General features: G+C 39.8%; 1 protein-coding gene across 2 annotated transcripts in view; it reads left to right on the forward strand.

The window, feature by feature from the left end:
- cpsf2 (cleavage and polyadenylation specific factor 2) overlaps positions 1 to 23,019 on the forward strand; it is a 29,636-nt gene extending 6,617 nt beyond the window's left edge. For both annotated transcript variants that reach the window (XM_072492270.1, XM_072492262.1), the window contains exons 3-15: positions 187 to 346; positions 1,264 to 1,369; positions 3,080 to 3,209; positions 3,814 to 3,929; positions 4,896 to 5,083; positions 5,936 to 6,226; positions 7,069 to 7,169; positions 8,720 to 8,920; positions 14,164 to 14,316; positions 14,432 to 14,657; positions 16,008 to 16,316; positions 21,675 to 21,809; positions 22,228 to 23,019. In XM_072492270.1, the coding sequence (XP_072348371.1) occupies positions 187 to 346; positions 1,264 to 1,369; positions 3,080 to 3,209; positions 3,814 to 3,929; positions 4,896 to 5,083; positions 5,936 to 6,226; positions 7,069 to 7,169; positions 8,720 to 8,920; positions 14,164 to 14,316; positions 14,432 to 14,657; positions 16,008 to 16,316; positions 21,675 to 21,809; positions 22,228 to 22,320 (2,209 nt within the window). In that variant the 3' untranslated portion in view covers positions 22,321 to 23,019. The remainder of the gene's footprint in view (positions 1 to 186; positions 347 to 1,263; positions 1,370 to 3,079; positions 3,210 to 3,813; positions 3,930 to 4,895; positions 5,084 to 5,935; positions 6,227 to 7,068; positions 7,170 to 8,719; positions 8,921 to 14,163; positions 14,317 to 14,431; positions 14,658 to 16,007; positions 16,317 to 21,674; positions 21,810 to 22,227) is intronic.
- The last annotated feature ends 474 nt before the right edge of the window (positions 23,020 to 23,493 follow it).

Raw genomic sequence — 23,493 nt, forward strand, 5'->3', positions numbered from 1 at the left:
CCGGACCGGCACCAGGCCCGATGGCAGCGTGAAAGTGGATTCTCCACCCCCGCGCTGGCCACGATTTTGATGCAGGTCTGCAGAGAATCCAGCTCCCTGTCTTTGCTAATTTGAGTAAATTGATCAATTAGATGTGAAAATAATTACTTGTAGCCACCTTGCAATGCATTGCAATTTTTGTTGCAGATATGTTCATTTGGTTGACGCAATCCTACTTTCTCACCCGGATCCCTTACACCTGGGAGCTCTCCCTTATGCTGTTGGGAGGCTGGGTTTAAACTGTGCAATTTATGCCACAATTCCTGTTTACAAGATGGGGCAGATGTTTATGTACGATCTCTATCAGGTGAGTTAACGGCAAGAACCTGTGTTCTTATTCAGTTCATCCAAGAATATTGCTGATGTTCACTCATGTCTTGTGCTTTTAATATTGGTAGTGTCATGTGAGAGTACCATTAAGAAATGGGTGTTTAGGAAATATACCTTTAAGAAATGGGGTTTTTCTGTGATGTCAGTGTGGGTGGAGCTGGGCTGTCTGTCAGCTTTTTTACTTTCGTTTTAGGCTGTTTGCTGCAGGGTGTGTTTTAGTTTCGTTTTCAGAGCTGGATAGCTGCAGTTACAGCCAGAAGGATATTAGCCTCTCTGTAATCTAAAAAGTGTAAATTGATCCTTTGGTGATTTAAAACTAATAACTGCTCTCAGTAGTGACTTTAACCTGATGTGCTTCTGTTAAAAGTTCTTTTTTTTAAGTCTTATGGATGTTAAAAGGAAAGCTTAAAGGATTACTTAGTGTTGTAGTCTTTGGAGGTTGTATTTGAATTAATGGTTGCTCAGATGTTCACTATGTTTTAAAAATGTCAACTTGAGTTCATAGAATAAACATTGTTTGGCTTTAAAAAAATACTTTAAAATTTCTGCTGTACCACAACTGTAGAGTGGGCCGTGTGCTCCCCATACCACAATCTATTAAAAGTTATGGGTCAGGTGAACTCCATGATACACTTTGGGGTTCTCTAAACCCTGGCCCATAACAGTAGTGAGAGCAATCCTGTTGTGATCGTAGGAGCTGCCAGCTGCAACGAGTCTCTACTATTCAGCCTGATGTAGGATTGTTTTTGCCTTTGAACAATTAAAAAAAAAAAAAAAATTATAATCCTATGAAAGTAAAATGTTTATTCTTGTGCACTTTCATGATTAAAATATTAAGTTCATAATTTAATTTGATACTTGAAAACTGTAAATTGATTTAATTACTTCTTAAAGTCACGGCACAACACAGAAGAGTTCTCCCTGTTTACTTTGGATGATGTGGATGCAGCATTCGACAAGATTCAGCAACTGAAATATTCCCAGATTGTCAATTTAAAAGGTATGACAGTACCTGGATAGGGATCCAGAAGTTTTATTCATTCATGTAGATCCATTAGTGGGACATTTACTTTGGTGATATGGGTTGATGCTAGTGTGCTATAGAGGGGTGGATAAATTATGGATTAGTGCATCCATGTCCTGTGCCTAAGTGAGATTTCAAACTCAACTGGATTATTTAAAGGTATGTCATGCACCTGCTTCACCTGAGAAAGAAAGACTTAGAATTTTCATAGTGTTTTCCATGGCAGTTGCATACCCAATTAAGTACTTTTGAAACATAATCACTGATAAAGGAAACGTGGGAGCCAAATTATGCATATCAAGATCCCATAAACAGCAATGAGATAATTAAAATTTAGAGATATTGACCAGGACTAAACTCTTCTTTGAATAGTGGCAAGGGATCTATTGCATCCACCCGAGAGGACAGACTGTGCCTCATTTTAACATTGCAGGCAAATGATGGCACCTCCATCATTGCAAGACGAATACTGACTGAAGTGGCAGCCTAGATTTTGTGCTCCAGTTTCTGGAATCGGGATTGAACCCACAACCTCTGACTCAGAGGCAAGATTGCTGCCAACAGCTTTAGCTGACACCTGGGGGTGGGAGGTAATATTGGTTTGAGTTTGATCAGCTTACTTTTGCATAATATCTGTTGTTGAGTTGCAGTGCAGTATCTCACAGACCTTAAACTGACTTACTTCTTGGCTGAGGAATTGTGCAGAACACTAAGGCCTCTTCTCTTGCTCTCCCTCCATCCATAAAAAGGCAAATTATGATTGAAAAACAATTTTAAAAATCAGATTAGTTAATAACACTGTCCTTGTTCCACTCAGGCACAAAACGATCTCAGGATCATGATCCCCACTGATTTGTGCTTGGAACATGGGTTCAGACATGCTTGCGGAGAAGGCTTTGCCGACATCTGAAGTGCCCACCTGAAATGGGCATTAGGCTCCATGCATGTCTAAACGAGATTCAGGAGCCCACCAGCAAATTCAACAGCACTGAGTACAAGTGGATTATCCAGCGGTTCTTAAGGAGATGATATCAAAATTTCAAGTTTTTAAATACTCTTACTATGATCAGGAGACATAGGAGTACTGGTTCCCCAGTACCATGAGATGCTGCCAGGCCCCTCCGTATTCTCCTGTTCTTCCCCTGACACTAACATGTGAGTTCCCTTTGCTGAGGCAGCTGGCCCAACTTGGACCCTGGTAAGTGGGCAAGCTGTCTCTGGAAGTGATGGCAGCTCACAACTATTATTATGATGAGGCTCAATTTTTGTCGAGCCAGGGCGGCATGTGGTGCAGTGTTTAGCACTGGGACTGCGGCACTGAGGACCCGGGTTCGAATCCCTGCCCTGGGTCCCTGTCCGTGTGGAGTTTGCACATTCTCCCCATGTCTGCGTGGGTTTCACCCCCACAACCCCAAGATGTGCAGGTTAAGTGGATTGACCACACTAAATTGTCCCTTAATTGGAGAAAAAAATAATTGGGTACTCTAAATTTATATTAAAAATTTATTTTTGTCGAGTCTTGGGCCTCATGGTTTGCATGTACTTTAGAGGCACTTCTTAGTTACATACCCACCACGGCTGCACCAAAATTCTGCTGCTATTAATATTTAGAAATAAAATATGTGAGCTGATAACTTTCACACTTGTGTGCTGATTTTCTTTTTCTTATTTCTGCCCTGTGTCTAGGTAAAGGACACGGCCTATCCATAACTCCTTTGCCTGCAGGTCACATGATTGGAGGAACAATTTGGAAGATTGTGAAAGATGGAGAAGAGGAAATTGTGTATGCAGTTGACTTTAACCATAAGCGAGAAATGTAAGTAACATTGATGGTTTTGCTCAGCAGTGGTATGAGCATTTAATTCTTGCAGAAACCGATGTACGACACCAGGAAGTAACATCATCAACATATTCTGAAGAAACATTGACACAACTGCATGTTGAACAATAAAACAGTGATACAGTTGTGAGAGTACTTCACCTCTTCAGGCCCTTCCAATTTTGTCACATAGACCCATTTATATTTTGACTCCTTATGAAAGTTTACATTTTGGAAGCAAGATGAGAGTTTAGGAGAACAAAAATCATTTGGCCAGCAATCTGGTTTAAGAAATTATGTTAAAACTTATACATTTGTCAAAAATCACCAGGAGCTGGAATTATTTTTTGTTTAGCTTTTTAATCTGATAATTTTCTCCACAAAGTCTGTGCTGTGCAAAAAGGTCAATGTCGATATGGTGCACTGTTTCAAATATATGGATCTTCTCCAGTCTCCAGTGCCAAGTCTGAAACATTTGAACTTTGCAGGCTATTGCTAATAATTTCACGGAAAAATATGTACGTTGACTCTTGGTGAAACTAGTTTCAAAAGTAATTGCTATGGGCGCTACTTCAAGCTAATTGTCTGTTTTATTTCTTAGCCATCTGAATGGATGTTCGCTGGAAATGATTAGCCGACCCTCATTACTCATCACAGATTCTTTCAATGCCACCTATGTTCAGCCCCGAAGAAAGCAACGAGATGAACAATTGCTCAGTATGTACTTCAACAATTGATGCTATAGACTTGGAGGATGTGCACCAAACACAGACCAGTACCATTGTCACATTCAAGTAATAGCTGCAGTACAGTGTAAATCTTTCTGTGCTTCCAGACATAAGTTGGAAGGGATATAGGTACAATTTTAAGGTGTATGTTTTCTACTTGTTCTGGTATGTTTCTGAATCATTCAATACATGAGCATTCACAGCATCATGAAACCTATTGGCTTCCATCAAGCTGCATTATTTTACTTTACCTCTCCTCTCATCACACCCACTTCCATCCCTCCCCCCCGATAATAATTCTGGTGCTGCTCATCCCCTCCCCCCTCATCACCCCTCCCTCCCCCCAACATTGGTAGAATTAAGGAGCTAGGGATGACGTGAAGGCGATGTGAGCCGGGGCTGTGAATAGGTGTAATTAAACTGGGAATGTGCATGGTTGGGTGGCAGTATGTCTGAGAGCTGGAGGTGTCAATTTGGGGGACGGGTGCTGAGCCAAGGGTGTGGTTGTTGGTTGTCAACTGCAAGTACCAGTAGGAGGGATGGTGGCATGAGCTGGGGGTGGCGTGGAGGGAACCACGCGAACCCAGGGTGATGATTGGTGGTGAGCAGCACTGGGGTGTAACAGAAATGTACAGACATTTCTCCTGATTTAAAGGGCTCTACATCTGCTATGGCTAAAAAGATCATTGTAAAAGAGCGAGCAACAAGCAAAAGTGAGAGCGTCAGAGAATTTTGTTGGTCCTGTATAAACCAGTATGGAAGCGTTACATTCACCTTCAGGTAAGTTAAGTAATGAGCACATGGACCTCATCTGAACATAATTGGGAGCCACTTCATTGGACATACATATTTAGCATTTATGCTTTATTTCTGCAAGTTATAAAATCCTACTGATGATTTGTACCAATATAAGCGTGTCAAATTTTATTTTTCTCCACTTGTTTTACCCTTGCAGCCAATGTCTTGGAGACTTTGCGTGGTGATGGCAATGTGCTCATCGCTTTGGACACTGCTGGCAGAGTGCTGGAATTAGCACAGCTTCTGGACCAGATCTGGAGGACCAAGGATGCTGGACTAAGCGTTTATTCTCTTGCTTTACTCAATAACGTCAGCTATAATGTGGTGGAGTTTTCAAAATCGCAGGTTTGTCTGGAAGTTTTTCTTGCAGTTTGTGTCCCCTCTTCACAACATTAGTTGCAATTCAATATGAAAGGTACCATATTTTTGGTAAAGAAAAGTATTGATCATCGGAAACCTTTGATGTAAAATAAAGTCTATCTACCACAAACTTTATTTAAAAAAAAACAAGTTAAGGCTTGGAAATTGAGGAATGCGCTGTTCAGCTGACTTCAGCAGCAAGTCTTGTCAGTGAATACATCCAACAAAGTACCAATTGGAGAATTTTGAAAGTCAGTACCTCCTGAGCACCAGGAACTGCCTGATTAGTGCAAAAATGGAAAACAAATTGCTAACAATATTCAGTTAGTGTTCATTGCTGAACATAGCTATTTTACAACAACAAATAATTTCTTGCCTTCATCCTTTAATCAGAATTGCATTTGGATATATAAATGTTTTGTTCCAGCATTTGCTTATAAGCCGACTTGCTCCACACTTTTAAAATTTCCCCCCAATAACAAGGCTTTGTCTTAAATATGATGTTCCTTTGTAATATTTGCATGCCGTGACCAGTTTGCTTCAGTTACAAAAATCTAAATTCTAATTGGTGACCTGATTTTGACTGTTTTCACAAACATGTTGCGACTGTTTTTAGCCAACGTTTTTGATTGTTTAAAAAAAAAAGTACTTTGGGAGCATTCTTGCGGGTGACGATCTATAATCATTCTATTGTCAAAATGTTAACGTCCCTTGCCCTCAATAGCCAATCTTTTTTACTTAATTTATGCTGTTAGCAACCCTCACCTCGCAGGAAGTTTGTTGACCTAGAATTAGGACACTGCAATTAAATATCATATGTTATTCCTTTAATTTTAGGTAGAGTGGATGAGTGACAAGTTAATGAGATGTTTTGAAGACAAACGAAACAATCCCTTTCAGTTTCGGCACCTTTCTTTGTGCCACAGCCTTTCGGACCTGGCTCGAGTGCCCAGTCCAAAGGTTGTACTGTCTAGTCAATCTGACATGGAATGTGGATTTTCACGAGATCTTTTCATACAGTGGTGTCAGGACCCAAAAAACTCTGTGATCCTCACTTATAGGACGACACCTGGAACACTGGCAAGATATTTGATAGACAATCCGATCACCAAAAAAATGGATATAGAGGTAAGAATGAAACTGAAAAAGACAATACCTTAACATTGGAGATAGTGTTCTAGACATATTGATGAAAAATTCTCCAACCTAGTAGAATCAGGATGTAAATGAGTGAAGGCATTTGCAGCTGATAATGATATTTAGCTTCAAAAAATGACACGAGATGAATGAATGCCTCCCTTTGTCTCCCTGAGCATGCACAATTCCTTGTCTGAAAGAACAGGAAGGCAGTCAGTTTCCAGACTTCCACCAATGATATGTTGAAGATGGTCCTGAATAGTTACACAGCAACAAGTGGGCTTCCTGCTTGATGTTGCCTATTTAATGGTCCGCCTGATGGTGGGAATTCACAATGCGTAGAAATGCTGCCTCATTGTACATTCTACTGCTTAGTCAGCCAGCACCCTGGAGTTACCAGTGCTTTGTGCTGTCTCATATTAGAATTTTCCACAATTCTTGGAAGTCATTTTGTATTAACTGTACCTTTATCCATTATATATTTTCAAAGGTTTAGGTGCAGCTAATGCTTCTTGTAGCAGCTTAACTATTTGAACACTAAACAAGAAATATTTAAGATGGTATTTGATACTGTAAAAAGGGAGTTTGGAGTAATATACTATAAAGCAGACATGTTTTATTTTTGAAGAATTAAGAACACCTCCCATTGATAGTAAAGAGAGAGAATGAGAGAACTTAAATTGAATTTTTAGTTTGATCTTTTAATTTATTTTCTTATTTATTGACTGGCTACATATTTGAACCGGAGATTTTTTATATGCAGTAAGCCTTGAACTATGTAACAATTTCTCTGTCATCCTGCTCTGTGACAAGTCTTAATTTTTCACTACTAGATAAGACGTCGTGTAAAATTGGAAGGGAAAGAGTTGGAAGAGTATCTAGAGAAGGAGAAACTCAAGAAGGAGGCAGCTAAAAAGCAGGAACAAGAGAAGGAGTAAGTAGAGGTGACGAACAAAATGACAAAGTTTGTGGTTTGAATTATTTTTATTGCTTTCTGAGGATGCATTTTATAACTGGCACGTTGCTGATCTTTCAGCAGTGAGTGAGCAGTTTCATAATTGTATCGACCTATGACCTTCTGTTAATCCAAAAAATAAACAAATGTATAATTCTAGCACAAAATGCTAAAAATATACTCTTCCATTGTTTCAATGCATCACTTGGGAGTTAAGCACTTTGCACCTCCTAGCAAAGCTCAAAGTATATTGAGCAAGATCTCAGTCTTTTTATGGCACTTATTGCTCAGCTAAGATCGCAGTTACTGCCTTCTATAGTCTAAAATCAAATTACTGTGGATGCTGGAATCTGAAACCAAAGAGAAAATGCTGGAAAATCTCAGCAGGCCTGGCAGCATCTGTAGGGAGAAAAAGGAGCTCTTTTCTCTCCCTACAGATGCTGCCAGACCTGCTGAGATTTTCCAGCATTTTCTCTTTGCCTTCTATAGTCTGTCCAGTTGTGAACAAAGTAATTGTTGCAGAATTTACACTTTCAATTCTGTGACCAAATGCATTGCAAGAAAACAAAAATATGCTTCAGAATTTGTTCCTCTGTGTGAAATAAATGTTTTGAAAAAAGCATTAGTGCTGATAGCAAGGCCAGGTTGCTTTTAAAATCAACTGTTAAAACCTTCATAATCTTTGCATTATTCGATAAATTCAGAATCTCTCTGTTATATATTTAAAAATAATAGGTGATGCTATCATGGGAAGGTAACATTGTGATCATTTGAACACAATAGGCACAACATAATTTTTATTTGTATAACCTGAGCTCGTTACATAATCCAAAGATTTTTCTAATCATATACACAGGCAGATGCAGTGGTTAGCACTGACACCTCACGGCGCCGAGGTCTTAGGTTCAATCCCAGCCTTGGGCCACTGTCCATGTGAAGTTTGCACATTCTCCCTGTGTTTGCGTGGGTTTCACCCCCACAACCCAAAGGTGTGCAGGTTAGGTGGATTGGCTACGCTAAATTGCCCCTTAATTGGAAAAAATGAATTTGGCACTCTAAATTAAAAAAATATATATATATACACAGGCAGAGGTTTAATTGAACTGGATAACTACTTAATGTGGGGTTACTGGGTTACGGGGATAGGGTGGAGGTGTGGGCTTAAGTAGGGTGCTCTTTGCAAGGGCCAGTGCAGACTTGATGGGCCAAATGGCCTTCTGCACTATAAATTCTATGATTAACAAAATATGACAACTACATGTTTTAAAGTATTGGTGAGATTCATTTTGAAGAAAATACCACATGTCAATATAATGGTAGTCTAGGCTGTATTCATGACAGTCCATTTCTTTGTTTGGAACTAAATTAATAGCATACAAAAGCAGAATGCTGCAGCTGCTGGCAACCTGAAATAAAAGAGGGAATGCTGGAAATATTTAATAAACCCTGAAGCATTAACTCTGCTTTCTTGCTCCCAGATAGATGCTACCTGACCTGCAGAGTAAATTAATTGTGTGTTTTCCTTGCAGGCGAGATGTTGACTCCAGTGATGAGAGTGATATTGAAGAAGACATGGACCAGCCACTGACTGGCAAAACCAAACATGATCTCATGATGAAAAGTGAGAGCAGTCGCAAAGGAAGCTTTTTCAAACAGGCTAAGAAATCATACCCCATGTTCCCGGCTACGGAAGAGAGAATGAAGTGGGACGAATATGGAGAAATAATAAGGTATGTCAAGCAGGCCAAATCCTAAAAGGGCCGTTCTCTTCATAAAAAGCTTGTATCAAACTTTTATTCAAGGTTCAAAAGCCTTTAATGTACAGTATCTGCAAATAAGTCAAAAGCGCTTTGAATGACTTGAGTAAAAACCAACTTGTATTTATATAATACCTTTTCATGTAAATAAAACACGTGAGGTACTTCTACAAAAACAATTCACTGCGGAGGCTTGAAATCTGATATGAAAAAGAACATGCTGGAAATACTTAGGGTAGGCAGCATTTGTGGAGAGCCAAACAGTTAGTGTTTCAGGTCAAAAATCTTTCATCAGATCATTCTAATGAGAGTTTTAAAAAAAACAACACGTTAACTCTGTTTTTCTTCATAGATGCTGTCTTTTCTGCCGGTTGAGTTTTTACGACAATTCAACTGCTTCATGGTCACTTTTGCCAATATCAGCCCTTTATTTCTGAACCATTTGACTGAATTCAAATTCTCCAGCTGCTGTGATTGGATTTGAAATCACATTGTCTGGATTGTTGGACTTGTAACATAACCATAATACCGCCCTACTCGCGCTACTTTCACAGTGGGATGAAAGGAATGCTGGCTACAGGCATGTGCAACCTTAATGGGAGAATTAGAAGAGATGATTAAAACCTAGTTTGGAGAAGATGGGCTTTGAAAAGACTTTTAAAGGAAGGGAATGAATTCTTATGATCTGGAATGGTGGTGGAAACCGATTTGGTAATATTCGAGAGGGAATTGGGCAAATATTTGAAGGGGGACGAGTTGCAGGCCAATGGTGAAATGGTGAGGAATAGTGCTAATTGCTTTTTCAAAGAGCGGGAAGAGGCACAATGAGCCGAATGGCTTCTGTCTGCACTGTAACATTCTATGGTCTGTTTCAGACTGGGATGGCTGACAGCTGTTATCTGTGTTCGAACAGAGGAAGGAGAATGTATAGGAGGCAGTTCTGGAGTTCAGGGTTAATCGATTAAAGATCTCCACCATTGACTTAAGAGGTGCAAGGGGAAATAATACTTGAGACAAGTGATTGAAGTATATGCAAGTGAAGTCATATTATTTGGAAACACAGTGTTAATTGGGAATGTGTTCCTATAAAAAGGAACAGATTAAAACTGGTTGTTGGGTGAGGAGGTGCATGTTTGTAATGGATAATTGACTCCAGTTTTAACCTTCACCACCTGGCTTTCAGGAGTGTAACTGTTTTTAGCGGAAACAGTTTGTTGAGTACAGGAAGAGGTTAAATCTTTTGGAGAAAATCGATAGATATTCACAGAGAGGGGCTAGGTCAGTGTGATTAGCTTCAGATGCTCTGGCAAAAAGTCTGCCACAATCACGATGGATTGAATTGCCTCCTCCTGCGTTATCACCTTCCACTGTTTTCAGGATTGCAAAACATTTTTTGCATGGAAACAATGACTTTTAGATGTTGCAATTGCTGGAGAAAAGGCTCTGGTATCTACTGCATAGTCTCACACTGCTTACAACAAAAAAACTCTCACTCCAAATGTTTACTGATTTTCTTTGCCTGCAGTATTTATTGCCAGGTCTGGTTACAAGGCAACATTTGATGTTTCTTAACCACATGATGGCACTGCATCCCAGATTGTTTTACAATACAGCACTACATTCAAAAATTTAGTACTTGCAGCATATTTTCATGAACATTCTGTTTGTGATGTTCTGAGAGTGCAGATTATTCCTGAACTACAGAATTATGGAAGCCATATTTTGCTGCTAAAATTTTAATAATGATAAAATTAAGCATTTAAATAGAGTTGGGCCTGCACCTTCATATATCCCTGTTGCTGATTCATAAATATTTCTGATCTCAATTTTGTACTTTGTGGAAACTTGTATAATAATATTTGTCCCACCTTCATTATTTTAATTTCTTACACTAAGACTTTCTGGAAAATCCGTTGTTTCCAGGTAACTTACTCATGACACTTAAGGAGTCATGAAGCACAGAGTACTGGACCTTCCTCCTGATCTTTAGGGCAAATTTTCAGTGCAGCATTGCCAGAAATCTGTGTAAACGTCACAGCTGTATCAACTTTCTTTGCTTCCTTTTAATTCTGGACATGAATCGGGAATTTAGTTGGCATTATCCCATTCATCCATGTCAAATTTTGTGTATTGAATGACAGATGCTCCTGTCAAGTAAACCTGGTCTGAATAATGGTTTTCTGGGCTAATGCACTAGCAACAACATATGAATGTGATAAATCACTGGGTATAATGAATATGGACAGCTTCAACTATGCAAATTGTTGATCAGCTGCTTTGTTTTGAGGACAACTTACAAAAAAATAAGGCCTTGTCATGAATATTCAAACAATGTGAAATACCTTGTGTATAATTGTTGTTCTAACATTATGTACAATGTACAGGATCCATACATTTTCTGGGATATGGTAGTATTCATTTTTATTTGTGGGATTTCCAAAGATAATTTCACCATTGTTGTCTAAAATGAATTGCTCACTGCTGCCTCTAAGCGCTGAGGAACCGGGTTTGATCTGGCCCCGGGTCACTGTCCGTGTCGAGTTGCGCACACTCCCCGTGTCTGTGTGGGTCTCACCCCCACAACCCAAAAAGATGTGCAGGGTAGGTGGATTGGCCACCCTAAATTGTAAAAAAATAATTGGGTACTCTAAATTATAAAAAATAAAATGAATTGTTGATTATTCAGATAATTCTATGCCTTGAATACCTTGATTGAACCTGTCTCTACCATATTTCCAGGCAGTGCATTCCAGTCCCTAACAATGTTTAGCACAGGGCTAAATCGCTGGCTTTGAAGGCAGGCCAGCAGCACGGTTCAATTCCCATAACGGCCTCCCCGAACAGGCGCCGGAATGTGGAGACAAGCGACTTTTCACAGTAAATTCATTGAAGCCTACTTGTGACAATAAACGATTTTCATTTTCATTTCATTTCATGTTTAGCCAGTGTGTTATATTTGTCTTCCAAACCAAAGAATTAGGAATTGTAACTGTGACCCGAAAAACGTATCCCAATTTTACACCTTTTCCAGCTTCCTTAATAGCATATGTGCTGTTAAGTGGTTTTTAAAAAATATTTCTTGAAAGGTGCTCATTTACAGCAGAAAACCCTTAAGAAGCAGAATTAAACTCTTGCCACTACATGTATTTTAAAAATTCAGCTTTATGATGCAAAATTTTAGCTTTTCTTCCTTGCACTCAGCCACAGCAAATTGACAGTGCAGCAAATGCACACAACTTGAAATCCTTTCAGCACTCTCAGCTGTCCCAGAAACCCTTAATGCTTTGTTTCAGCAAAGTTGTGGATCTGTACAACTTTTTTCAATGCAAGCTCAATGAGTATACCTTATGCAAAGCAAACTATTATTTGCTGAAAAATGCAAAATTTTACAAAATCATCAGTAGATCCAATTTGTGCATTCATTTTAAGTAAGCAAAATTTGGCTGTCTTCCTCCATATCCTTTGTGCTCTGTCATCATTCTAGCCATCTCCTCTGAATCCCCTCCAAGATGACACAATTAACTCATATGTTTCATGTTGTAGTATAGATTCTTCTTTCAGTTGTTGAATTCATTTTGAGAAGATCCTAGTGGGAACATGAAATGTTTAAAGTGCAATTACTTGAAATAAATATGAGGTCAGTTCTGTCTTTTTTAACCTGGCTATGATTTCATATCAAGGGCAATTAGAGATGAGTAACAAATGCTGGCCTTGCCAGCAATTCTCACATCCCATTAAATAATAAAAATAATGAAGGTTTTAACTAGGAGGGAAAGGGACTAGATGGTAGCTGTGCTTATTTTACTGATGGTACGCTGTATTTCTAAGATTGAATAATATAAACATTTGGAATTGTGATTTGAGATTTTCTTGTTGCTTACACGATATGGGCTGGTTTAGCTCATTGGGCTAGACAGCTGGTTTGTGATGCAGAACAAGGCCAGCAGCGCGGGTTCAATTCCCGTACCAGCTTACCCGAACAGGCGCCGGAATGTGGCGACTAGGGGCTTTTCACAGTAACTTCATACTTGTGACAATAAAAGGTTGTTATTATTATTGTTTGTCCTTTTGTCCATTTTTACCTGATTATGCCTTCGCCTGTTTTTGCTCTGTTAGAAATACTGTACAAATATTTTTGGTTTCAGAACTGCTGTATGAAAGGCTTGCTCATATGGATTTAAAAGAAAGAGGGAAAACGACAACCAGCGGGATTCTCCCGAATCCCCGCGATGGCCTGACGCTGGCGTAAAAAGTGGTGCGAACCACTCCGGCGCCAGACCGACCGGAAGTTGCGGAATTTTCCGCACTTCCGGGGGCGAGGCCGGCGCTGGAGGGGTTGCCGCCACACCAACCGGCGGCGAAGGGCTGGCACGAGTTAGCGCATGTGCAGAACCACCGGTGTGGTTCCGCACATGTGCAGACCGGCCGGCGTACTATAGCGCATGCGCAAGGGGGTGTGTTCTCCGCGCCGGCCATGGCGGAGCCCTACAGAGGCCGGTGCGGAAGGAAGGAGTGCCTCCACGGCTCGGGCCCGCCCGCAGATCAGTGGGCACCGATCACGGGCCAGTCTACCGTGGGGGACCCCCCTGGGGCCAGATCCCCCGACGACCGCACCAGCCGGTCTACCAGCCAGGTCCCGCTGTGTGGGACCATGTCCAATCGACGCCGGCAGGACTGGCCAGAAACCGACGGCCGATCGACCAGTTGAGGCCTGGAGAATTGCCGGGGGGGCCGCTGCCAATGGACCCCGACTGGTGCGGCGTGATCCCCGCTCCCGCCCGAAAACTGGCGCCGGAGAATACGGCAGTCGGAGCGGCGGAGCGGGATTCACGCCACCCCCCGGGGATTCTCCGACCCGGCGGGGGGGTCGGGGAATCCCGCCCATTTTCTTTGGACCTTTCCCCTTTAGTTATTTTCACACACAATGTCTGGATTGTTTGGAGAATGACAGTACCCACTTGTAGCCGCTTTGGATGTGAATAAATGTCGGTCTAGTCCAAGGTCATCGATCGACTTAACCTCTGCAGCTACATTGAAATTTGCCATATTTCTCATTGTGTGTGGACAATTGACTTATTTTCCTCACAGCGACATTTTTGTAAAAAGATAATTTCAACATTCTGTTTGACACATATATAAGCAGATATGAAATCCAGAATTGAGCTTCCTCATTCTGTGCCTCGTTGTTGGTGTTTATTGCTGCTCTTTTATTTCAGAGCTGAGGATTTCTTAGTTCCGGAACTTCAGGCAGCAGAAGAAGAAAAGAGCAAACTTGACTCTGGTCTGAGTAATGGTGAGGAGCCTATGGATCAAGACTTATCTGATGTTCCAACAAAGTGTATCTCAGCATTAGAAACCATCGAAATCAGGTTAGTAAGATATTTTTAAATGTTTAAAGCTGATGAGCCATGTATGCAGAAAAGCAACTTATTTTTCTTCCACGAAAATGACCAGTTCATCAAATAATTTTACTTTTCCTTACAGAGCCAGAGTGACATATATTGATTATGAAGGACGCTCAGATGGTGACTCTATCAAAAAAATTATTAATCAGATGAAACCTCGGCAATTGATTATTGTTCATGGGCCTCCAGAGTCTAGCCAGGATCTTGCTGAATCCTGCAAAGCATTTGGTGGAAAGGACATTAAAGTTTACACGCCAAAGCTTCAAGAAACAATAGATGCTACTAGTGAGACTCATATCTACCAGGTAATACAACATGAAGAGTAATGTAGTAATTGCTGGCTGTTTAGATTTCTGCCTTTTACTTAATTTTAATTGATTTTATAGGCTGAATAATAATGACTTAAAATTGGTAGTTGAAGGTTAGATGCTGGATTCAATCCTAACTCTCGGAGTTTAGTACCTGCTAGGCTGATAACTACATGGCAGTACTGAATCAGCTCTGCATTACTATAGGTTCTGTTTTTCAGATGCAACACTAAGCCAAGACCCCATTTGCTTATGCAGGTGCGACTAAAAGAGGAACAGTGTGTCCTGACAAGCACCTTATCCTTTGACCAACACTACAAAAATAGCTTAATTAGCCATTCATTTATTAACTATTTTTGGGCATGAGTTGTATGTGAATTGATTGCCACACTTGTCTATCTAACAACAGTGACAACACTTTAAAGAATACTTTTTTTTGGCTATGAATTGCTTTGGAACCTTTTGAGTATTTCCAGGAGGCTAAATAAGAAGGTGCTTTTTTCCCTACAATATATATATATATTTTTAAAAATTAGACGTAACAATACAATTTCTTGAGTTCAGAGCTAGCATGCATCAAAACTTTTTTGCCGTACCGCTGCTTTAAACATTTAATCAAAAGCATGTAACCCTGAGTGGCTGATTTATATCTTCATATTTTTGGAAACATCACTTGTATATAAGATTCTCCAACGAGATAGGAATAATTTGCAATTTCAAATAGTAACGCATGTGCACTGAATGAACAGAATTAACAAATTTAATATTCTGTTAATTCGCTGGAACTCTGCCGGAAGCCCAACATATTTCTGCTAATTAATTTTATGTGAAGCCAAGATTTGATATTTTCTAAAGCAAATTACAGCAACGCAAATAATAAGCTGCTTAGCAGTTGAGAAAATTAAATCCTTACGGTTGTTAGCACTGAACTTTGATTTATTCAGAGATTAAAATTGTGTTAAAGTGAAGGACACACTAACTATCGATAAAAGCTTAAAGTAACCAGTGAAACCATTGAATTATTGCTTAAGACCTTGATCTGAAATAATTTGTTTTAAATTATCAGAGGAAAGCGTTAAAAAATAAGTCTGAAATGAACTCTGAAATTGCTCAAATATTTATAAATGTTCTGATTTAAATTCCATAAATATCATCTTTCAAAAAAGATGTGTTTCAAAAATATGAAGGTTTTAGTGTGTATCAACATATTATAGTTTCCTACACTTGCGTACTAGTAAAACCGCTGTCCTTATCTTTGCATAACCAGCACAGACATGATGGGCTGAATGATCTTCTGTGCCATATCATTCTATGATTTCCTAATATTTGGATATTTCATTCTCACAGGTTAGACTAAAGGACTCTTTAGTCAGTTCTCTTCAGTTCTGTAAAGCAAAGGATGCAGAGTTAGCCTGGATTGATGGTGTCTTGGACATGAGGGTGGCAAAGGTTGATACTGGGGTCGTCCTGGAAGAGGGGGAGTTAAGAGAGGATGAAGAGGGGGAAATGCAGGTTGATGCTCCCTCAACTACACACAGCTCTGAGCAAGTTGCAGCTCAGCAAAAAACAATGAAGAGCCTCTTCGATGATGATGAAAAAGAGACCAATGAAGATCTTGATGTAATTCCCACGCTGGAACCATTATCAGCAAATGAGGTATGGAAATTAAATGCAATAGATGGATATTTATTTTTATCGGATGGGAGTGTTGCTGGAAAAGCAATCATTTATTGCTCATCTCTAATTGCCATTGAGATGGGGGTGATGAGCTGCAACTTTGAACTGCTGCAGTGATGTGGTGCAGGTACTCCCCCTGTGCTGTAAGGTAGGGTGTTCATATTTTGACCCAGCTACAATGAAGGAACAGAATTATCTTTCCAAGTGAGGATACTGTATCACCTGGAGGGGCAGTTGCAAGGGGTGATGCTTCATGCACCTGCTGCCCTTATCCTTCTACAGATTGCTGGTTTGGAAGGTGCATTAGTAGATCACCAATATTAATTTTCTTGCAGATCAGACAATAACCAATGTTGATTTGACTTTGCAAGTACTTGGATTTGCTGAAGTCCTATAATGTCAATGGGTTTTAGTGTTTAAAACCAAATTTTGTTTTGGGCAATGTATATTCACATTTAAGTAACCTAGTTGTTCCATCTTCTGTTTTAAGATAATGTTACAATATTGTTATTCTGGATTACAGAGGTGCTCTAGCTTTTTCTTGCATAGACTATGGGTGAAATTCTCAGTTTGGGAGACTTAAGTGCTGAGGCTGGGACTGATATGCATGCTGTTTGCATTCTCATTGGGGGTGCTATTCGGTGAGTAAATCAGGACATGCAAATGAGCCGTCACTCTGCTGTTGCGAATTCCGAGCAATTCCAGGCCCTGCAGTCATTCTAACCTTTGGGGCCGGAGTTCGCGCCAAAAACTCAGGCAGTTTTTTGCTGTTTTTAAGCGCTCCACTTACCACACACTCACTGCAGCTACCATGATGGATTACAGAAGAACTGCCCCCCCCCAAAAAAAAGTTCGGGAGTCTGAGGTGGACCCACATCTCCATGCCAGGTAGGAGCGGAGGGACACCTTCTTCCCCAGCGTGGGCCACAGAGTCATGCCTGCCCTCCTGAACACTGCATGGGACGTGGAGGCAGAGATAGTCAGCGCTGCCAGTCTCATCAGGAGGAGACAGCTGGTGATTCAGAGAGATGGGGTTCACCGGTGAGTCCTTTACCCTGAGAGAGGCAGAGAACCAGGGGGCGTTCCAAAGGTCCCAGTACAGTTGTCCTCTGTTGGGGCGACCTCTGCTGATCCCTTGCTTCCTCTGCAGTGCTTCTGAGGAATGCCAACACCTGGTGGGCTCTTATTAAGCTTGGCCCTTGATGATACAGCTGGAGTTTGGAGATGGCCAGGGGGCGGCCGGGGTGGGCTCCAAGATGAACAAAGGCCTTCTGATCATTTAAAGGTCACAGGCAGCACTCAGTGTGAGCAGCCAGGTTCCTGTAAGTATCACCAAAGGGGAGCATTTAAAAGACAGACTGCAGCAATGGTGGTCTGAGCCAGTCCACAGCAATCCTGAGGGGTGCGCAAATCCATCGCCTTGGCATCAAGTCACTACCTGCTACTGCCCCTGGCTCAGGCAGCCACCCCCCAGCAAGCCCGACAGTTTTCAATGGATTTTCAGTGTTTTTTTAGCCTTCTGCTCCCCCTTAGAGCCATGGTGCCCAGTCTTAATTTACATGTGTGAGACCCCCGTCTGAGAGGAGTGGAGCATCGCAAAAGGGCGGAGCATGCAGTGTCCAACCTGCTAATAACATTTAACTGCATGCAAATTAATAACATTTAATTGCATGCCAACGCAGGGCGCAAACCTTGCTTTCGCCACCAGGGAGGGGGAGAATGGCGTCCGAATCGGCGTCGTGCATGGACCTCTATTTTGGCTGGACACCGGATTCTCCGCCCGATTGCAATTCGAGTTTCTGGTGTCATGCGGCGGAGAATTCAGCCCCATGGACAAGTATTTACCAGCCAATCGATTTCTGGAAACATGCAAATTACTTGGGATTAAAGCAGTATAATCTATTCTAAATTCACTCAATTTATCTTTTCAGCAAACACATCTATAGATTATTAAACTTTGGAAATATCAGATTTCATTATAGACAAAATGGAGGTTTTCCATACTTGATGGTTACACATCCGTAATTGGCACTAATAAGCGATTAATTGAAATAAATGGGGCATTATTTGATTCCCAGATACAACAAAAAGTACCTGAGGTGTAAAAACATCAGATTTGGGAGCACACTTCAATTGCCTCACTTGAAAGAGAATGACTTGTATTAGTTTAAATTAAGTGTCAAGATGTGTTACTTGTAGAACGACTTTGATGTTGAGGCATCTTGTTAATGACTGATCTGTTTTTTCTCCCCACTTCAGTGTGTAATTGATTTGAGAGACTGGGAACAATAGATTAAAGCTTATAAACAGTCAGTAGAATTTGATAGTTGCGTGACTGAAACATAAATTTAATTAAAATTTACGAATCTAATTAATATTAAGCCATCGTCCTTGCCAGGAACCATAAATATTGAAATAAATATTTGGTTATTTTCTGGAAGGGGGGTTGATGGAACCAAAGTATTAGTTTTGTTTCATTAACCATCTCTTTAAACCACTTCTTGTACAGCAATTATTCATTGTATGTATTTAATTTGTATTTTAAGTAAGCACTTAATTATGGCACTAATTTATTCTTTAACTGTAAAATGTCAACAAACCTCTTAATTAATGTACGGTAAGATTCATTTTAATAATAAGAGGAATGCAAGTAAGCATGATCCACTCAAAAGAGCAATATGTTCCTTGTGTGGTGTCAGAAAATGTTACATCCTGATCCTATCTATAAAAACGTTTTGGTTTTGCTTTCAATCATTGCTGTGAAAAATACATTGTTTCCAAATTGGTGCTTTCAATGTTTTCTTTTTATATGCATTGGGAAGCAAAGAATAAATTCAGAATTTCTTAATCGTTGATAGTAAATATTGAAAGATGGTTAATAGTGGGAATAAGGATGAGTATTAAAAAATAAATCGGTGGTATAAATAACTACTGGTTTTGCCGTCAGAACTAATAACATTGCTGGAGTGAATAGAATTGTAATCATTCATTCTTAAAATAGGAAAAGTTACTATAGCTATGTTGCAAAATTCATGGTTTTTATTAAATATTATGTCTGGTCATGTTTGCTTATGTAACAGGATTTTGTGTTTAGTATGATCCCATGTGTTGCTTTACTGTCCAATATTTAGTTGAACAATAGTTTGACTTTGGACTGTGAAAGCCATCGTTGTGTGTCTGGTCACTGTCATCTTGCAGTAGTCACCTTGACCACTCTCCCATCTCCACGAAAGGTGAACTGAAAAGCACTCCAATGAGTTAAGATACAATTGTAAATCAGCAAACTGATTGATTCTCCATAAAATCTGTGAATGAACCTAATGGTTTTTGCAGCGAAAATTGTCTCTTTCCTATTATTGTTCCTACCATCAAAATTAGAAAAGTGTAACTCTACGGTTTTTCTAAGTGGAAAATCATTTTCAAGCCAGCTATACTTAAGTTTACAGTTTGCGGCTTTCTCTGGTAAAGGTTTTATTTAAGAGCTATTAAGACAATTTTAATCTAGCTAATGACCAATCCATTGCCCACCATCTAAATATTTAAAAAACGATGGAAAATTAATAATGATACAACAATAATCTAGCAGCACTTGCCAATAATCTGCTTGCTGATGCTTACTTTGGGCTCTGCCAGAACATTTTGGCTCCTAACCATATCTTAGTCTCGATTCGGCCAAGAGCCGAATGTTGGAGGAGAAGTAAAAGTAACTGCACTTGACATCAAGGCAACACTCAACCGCTTAAGCACTAGTGAGGTCCAGCAAAAGTGAGTTCACTGGGAACTGAATGGCTGGTGGCATGATAACACACAGGAAGATCAAGTCTGTCAGAGGCCAATGGTTGTGGCCCATGGCATCACTGTCGGTGTTCTTGAGGCCAGCATCCTTGGTATAACCATACTCAGCACAATTTTCCTCTCTGTGCCACAATGTTAAGTGAGGCTGTTTGCTAATGAGTCTGCCGTTTTCAGTTCCATTCACAACGACTGATAATAGAACAGCCATGTCAGCCTACAGCAGGATGTGAGTAACATGGCAAGCTTAGGCTGAGAAGTGGCAGGGAAAATTCAAACGACTTAAAAGTCCCACTCTGACCACCTTCGTCAATAAAAGACCCGGATCACTTCCCCTCACCTTCAACACCACCCATCAACAATGTTCTGAGGGTTCCATTGACCTGAAGTTTAACTGGACCAACCACATCAAAACACTACAAAGCTCAAAATGGAATGGAATGCCCACACTCACCTTGATAACACCCAGGAAGATCAACATCATCTAGGAAAAAGCAATCCCTTTGATTATCCCTGTGTGACTTAATTAATTAGGGACCCCAGCCACCAATGCACTGTAACTAGAATGTACTATTTGCAAAACGTATTGCAATAATTTATCAAACCTACTTCAACAACGATTCCCACAACTTCTCTCGCCTGGAAGGCATAAAGCATCAATACAATGAGAGTAACACAGCTTGCAAACCCGTTTTGAAGTCACACATTATCCTAACCTGGACACATGTTGCTACTTTCTTTATTATCACTAAATCTTTGATTTCCCTGCCTAATGCTATGATAGGAGCAGCATCACAATGAGGATTGATGATTACCATTATCTCAGGCCAGCCAAGGACAGACAATAAATGTGATCTTACCTGCTTCACCCAGGTTCTAAGATTAAATACAAAAAACAAATCAAATCTAACAATCTCCATTGTCCTAAAGATAAAGTAATCAAACCTCTCAATTAACAACAGAAACCATTGGAAGCAATCAACAGGTCATACCGCACCTGTGCAGAAAGCAGCATACGGTTAACATTTCAGTTGATGGCTTTTGTCCAAACACTTGGTGGGGTCGGCCTTCAGAATGTTTTCCTCTGAAATCATCTATCACCGTGACCAGAATAGTTAGAGATTGATTTCCTGTTGTTTCTTAAAGTTAACAGTCTGACTCACTGTGCCTTATGTCTGCTGGTTAATATAAAGCAATAATTTGGCGCATTTAACACACAAATATTGCAAATTAACAAAATTCTGGCCCAGTACTCCTGGTTAAACATAAAATGTTGCAGTGGTCAGTGGTAACTATCAAGAGGCAATTGGTCCGCTTTCTCTCTCTAGGACCAGTAAATCTGTTCCATATTATTAGATTTAATTTGAAAGAAAAACTATTGTTTCCAGGCATCTATCCTTGAGGTGCATGCTTTGGAAATCATTTCTGACTGTGCCCTGTAAATCATCACATTTGTTGTGCTAACTATGTGAATTCTCATAACTGTAAAAATACAAAACTGCATTTAGTGAATTCAATTGAATTTTTAAATGATGTTTGTTTTAGGTTCCTGGTCATCAAGCAGTCTTCATTAATGAGCCACGGTTATCCGATTTTAAACAAGTTCTTTTACGGGAAGGTATTCAAGCAGAATTTGTTGGAGGTGTGCTGGTCTGCAACAATTTGGTGGCTGTTCGAAGAGTGAGTATTTTTAGTCAGAAGTATATTTCTGTATTGATTGACGCCCTGCAAAGTACAAACATCTGACAGAAGCAAGATAGTTTTACTGAATGATACATGTTCCTACGTTAGTAGAGAATACTTTCCCTTTGGTTTGCAACAATCTGAGAAGCCAGGAAGACGACTTGTGGATTTATGTTTGTAATATCCTTATTGAACAAAATGTGTTGTAAACGGGAATGGAATTTAAGCATTTTCTACAACTTATTCATTGTCATAATCAGATGTGCAGCAAAATGAGCATGTGTCCAGGTAGCTGATCTCTCTACATAAGAAAATGCAGCAGTTGCTAAATTCTAAATCCTATCACTGACATCAATTCTGAAAATGGGAAGATCCGGCTTTTGAATTCATCTTGCCCTTTCTGTTTTCTTTTCAGACTGAGACAGGACGCATTGGACTGGAGGGATGTTTGTGTGAAGACTATTATAAAATACGGGACCTTTTATATGAACAGTATGCAATTGTGTAATAGCACTTGGGAATACTCTTGAAAACTATAAATTCTACTCCAGGAGTTGACTGCCAGTATGCTGCGAAACATTTGTGACATGTTTAAAAAAAAAAACCTGGACAACTTTTTTTAATGAAAGTAGCATTTGTTCATAATTTGTGTTTGGTTTCCTTCTTCAACTCTGTTGGAAGAAATTTGAAAAGTCAAATGGCTATTGTGTATTTTACTTTTGATGCACTCTTCTGTTAAACGTTCAAATATGTTCTCTCATCACCAGTTCCCACTCGACATATTTTCTTTAAAGTCATCATCTACAGTACTTTTTGTTGGTTCACAAAGCTGTACGAACAAAAACCAGACTTATTTCACCTGATTATAGTACTGTAACAACAATTAAAGCATCCCAAAGTTCATGTTATTAGTCTGCGAGAAATTAGCTTAACCTGTTGTATAGAGAAGGGGAAAAAAGCCAGAGCTGAATGGGTAATTTTTCAACTGATATAAGCTTAAAACACTTTTAATGTTTTTAATGTTTTGATAGTACAAAGTTGTATTTTGGTGCAAGATGCTGGTTATTCACTGGCTTAATACATTACTATGAAGATTTTGAGGTTGATTATCAGGTTTTAGTAAAGCTATAAATGCAGAACTCGGCAACAAACAGATTGTTGTGAAGAGGTTTAATAAAGAGTTACGACGCATTTATAAAAGCTAAAATCGTTATTTTGAGTCTGTGTTTAAACACAAATTGTAACTCTGCTTCGAAACCTAAGAAAGAAGTAATTAAATTGTTTATAAAATTCCTTTTTAAAATTTCCTTTTTTGCAAATTCATCCCCAGTTCTATACAAACTGAGTTTCCTTGCAGGGAACTCTCTAGTAACTCACAAAGCAATCTGTGAGGGTGTGTGCTGGGAGCTTTATTTGTTTGTAAAAGGTTTCACATATTAACCCTTACTCTCTTTCTCTCTCTCTCTCTCTCTCTCTCATAATATATAGGCATGTGAGCCTTCAATAGATGTCACTTGATAAGAAACAGTATTGAGAGTCCTTGTAGAATTTCCCATTGGAATCCAGGGACACTAAGGCCAATTGTGGTATCCCTAACACCCATCATGGCTGCGAACATTCGAGATGCAATGGAAGGATAACTTTAAATTTGCATGTGAATATATTGCTGTGGTATTAACAA

Source organism: Scyliorhinus torazame, chromosome 2, assembly GCF_047496885.1.
Source record: "Scyliorhinus torazame isolate Kashiwa2021f chromosome 2, sScyTor2.1, whole genome shotgun sequence".
Taxonomy (NCBI): domain Eukaryota; kingdom Metazoa; phylum Chordata; class Chondrichthyes; order Carcharhiniformes; family Scyliorhinidae; genus Scyliorhinus; species Scyliorhinus torazame.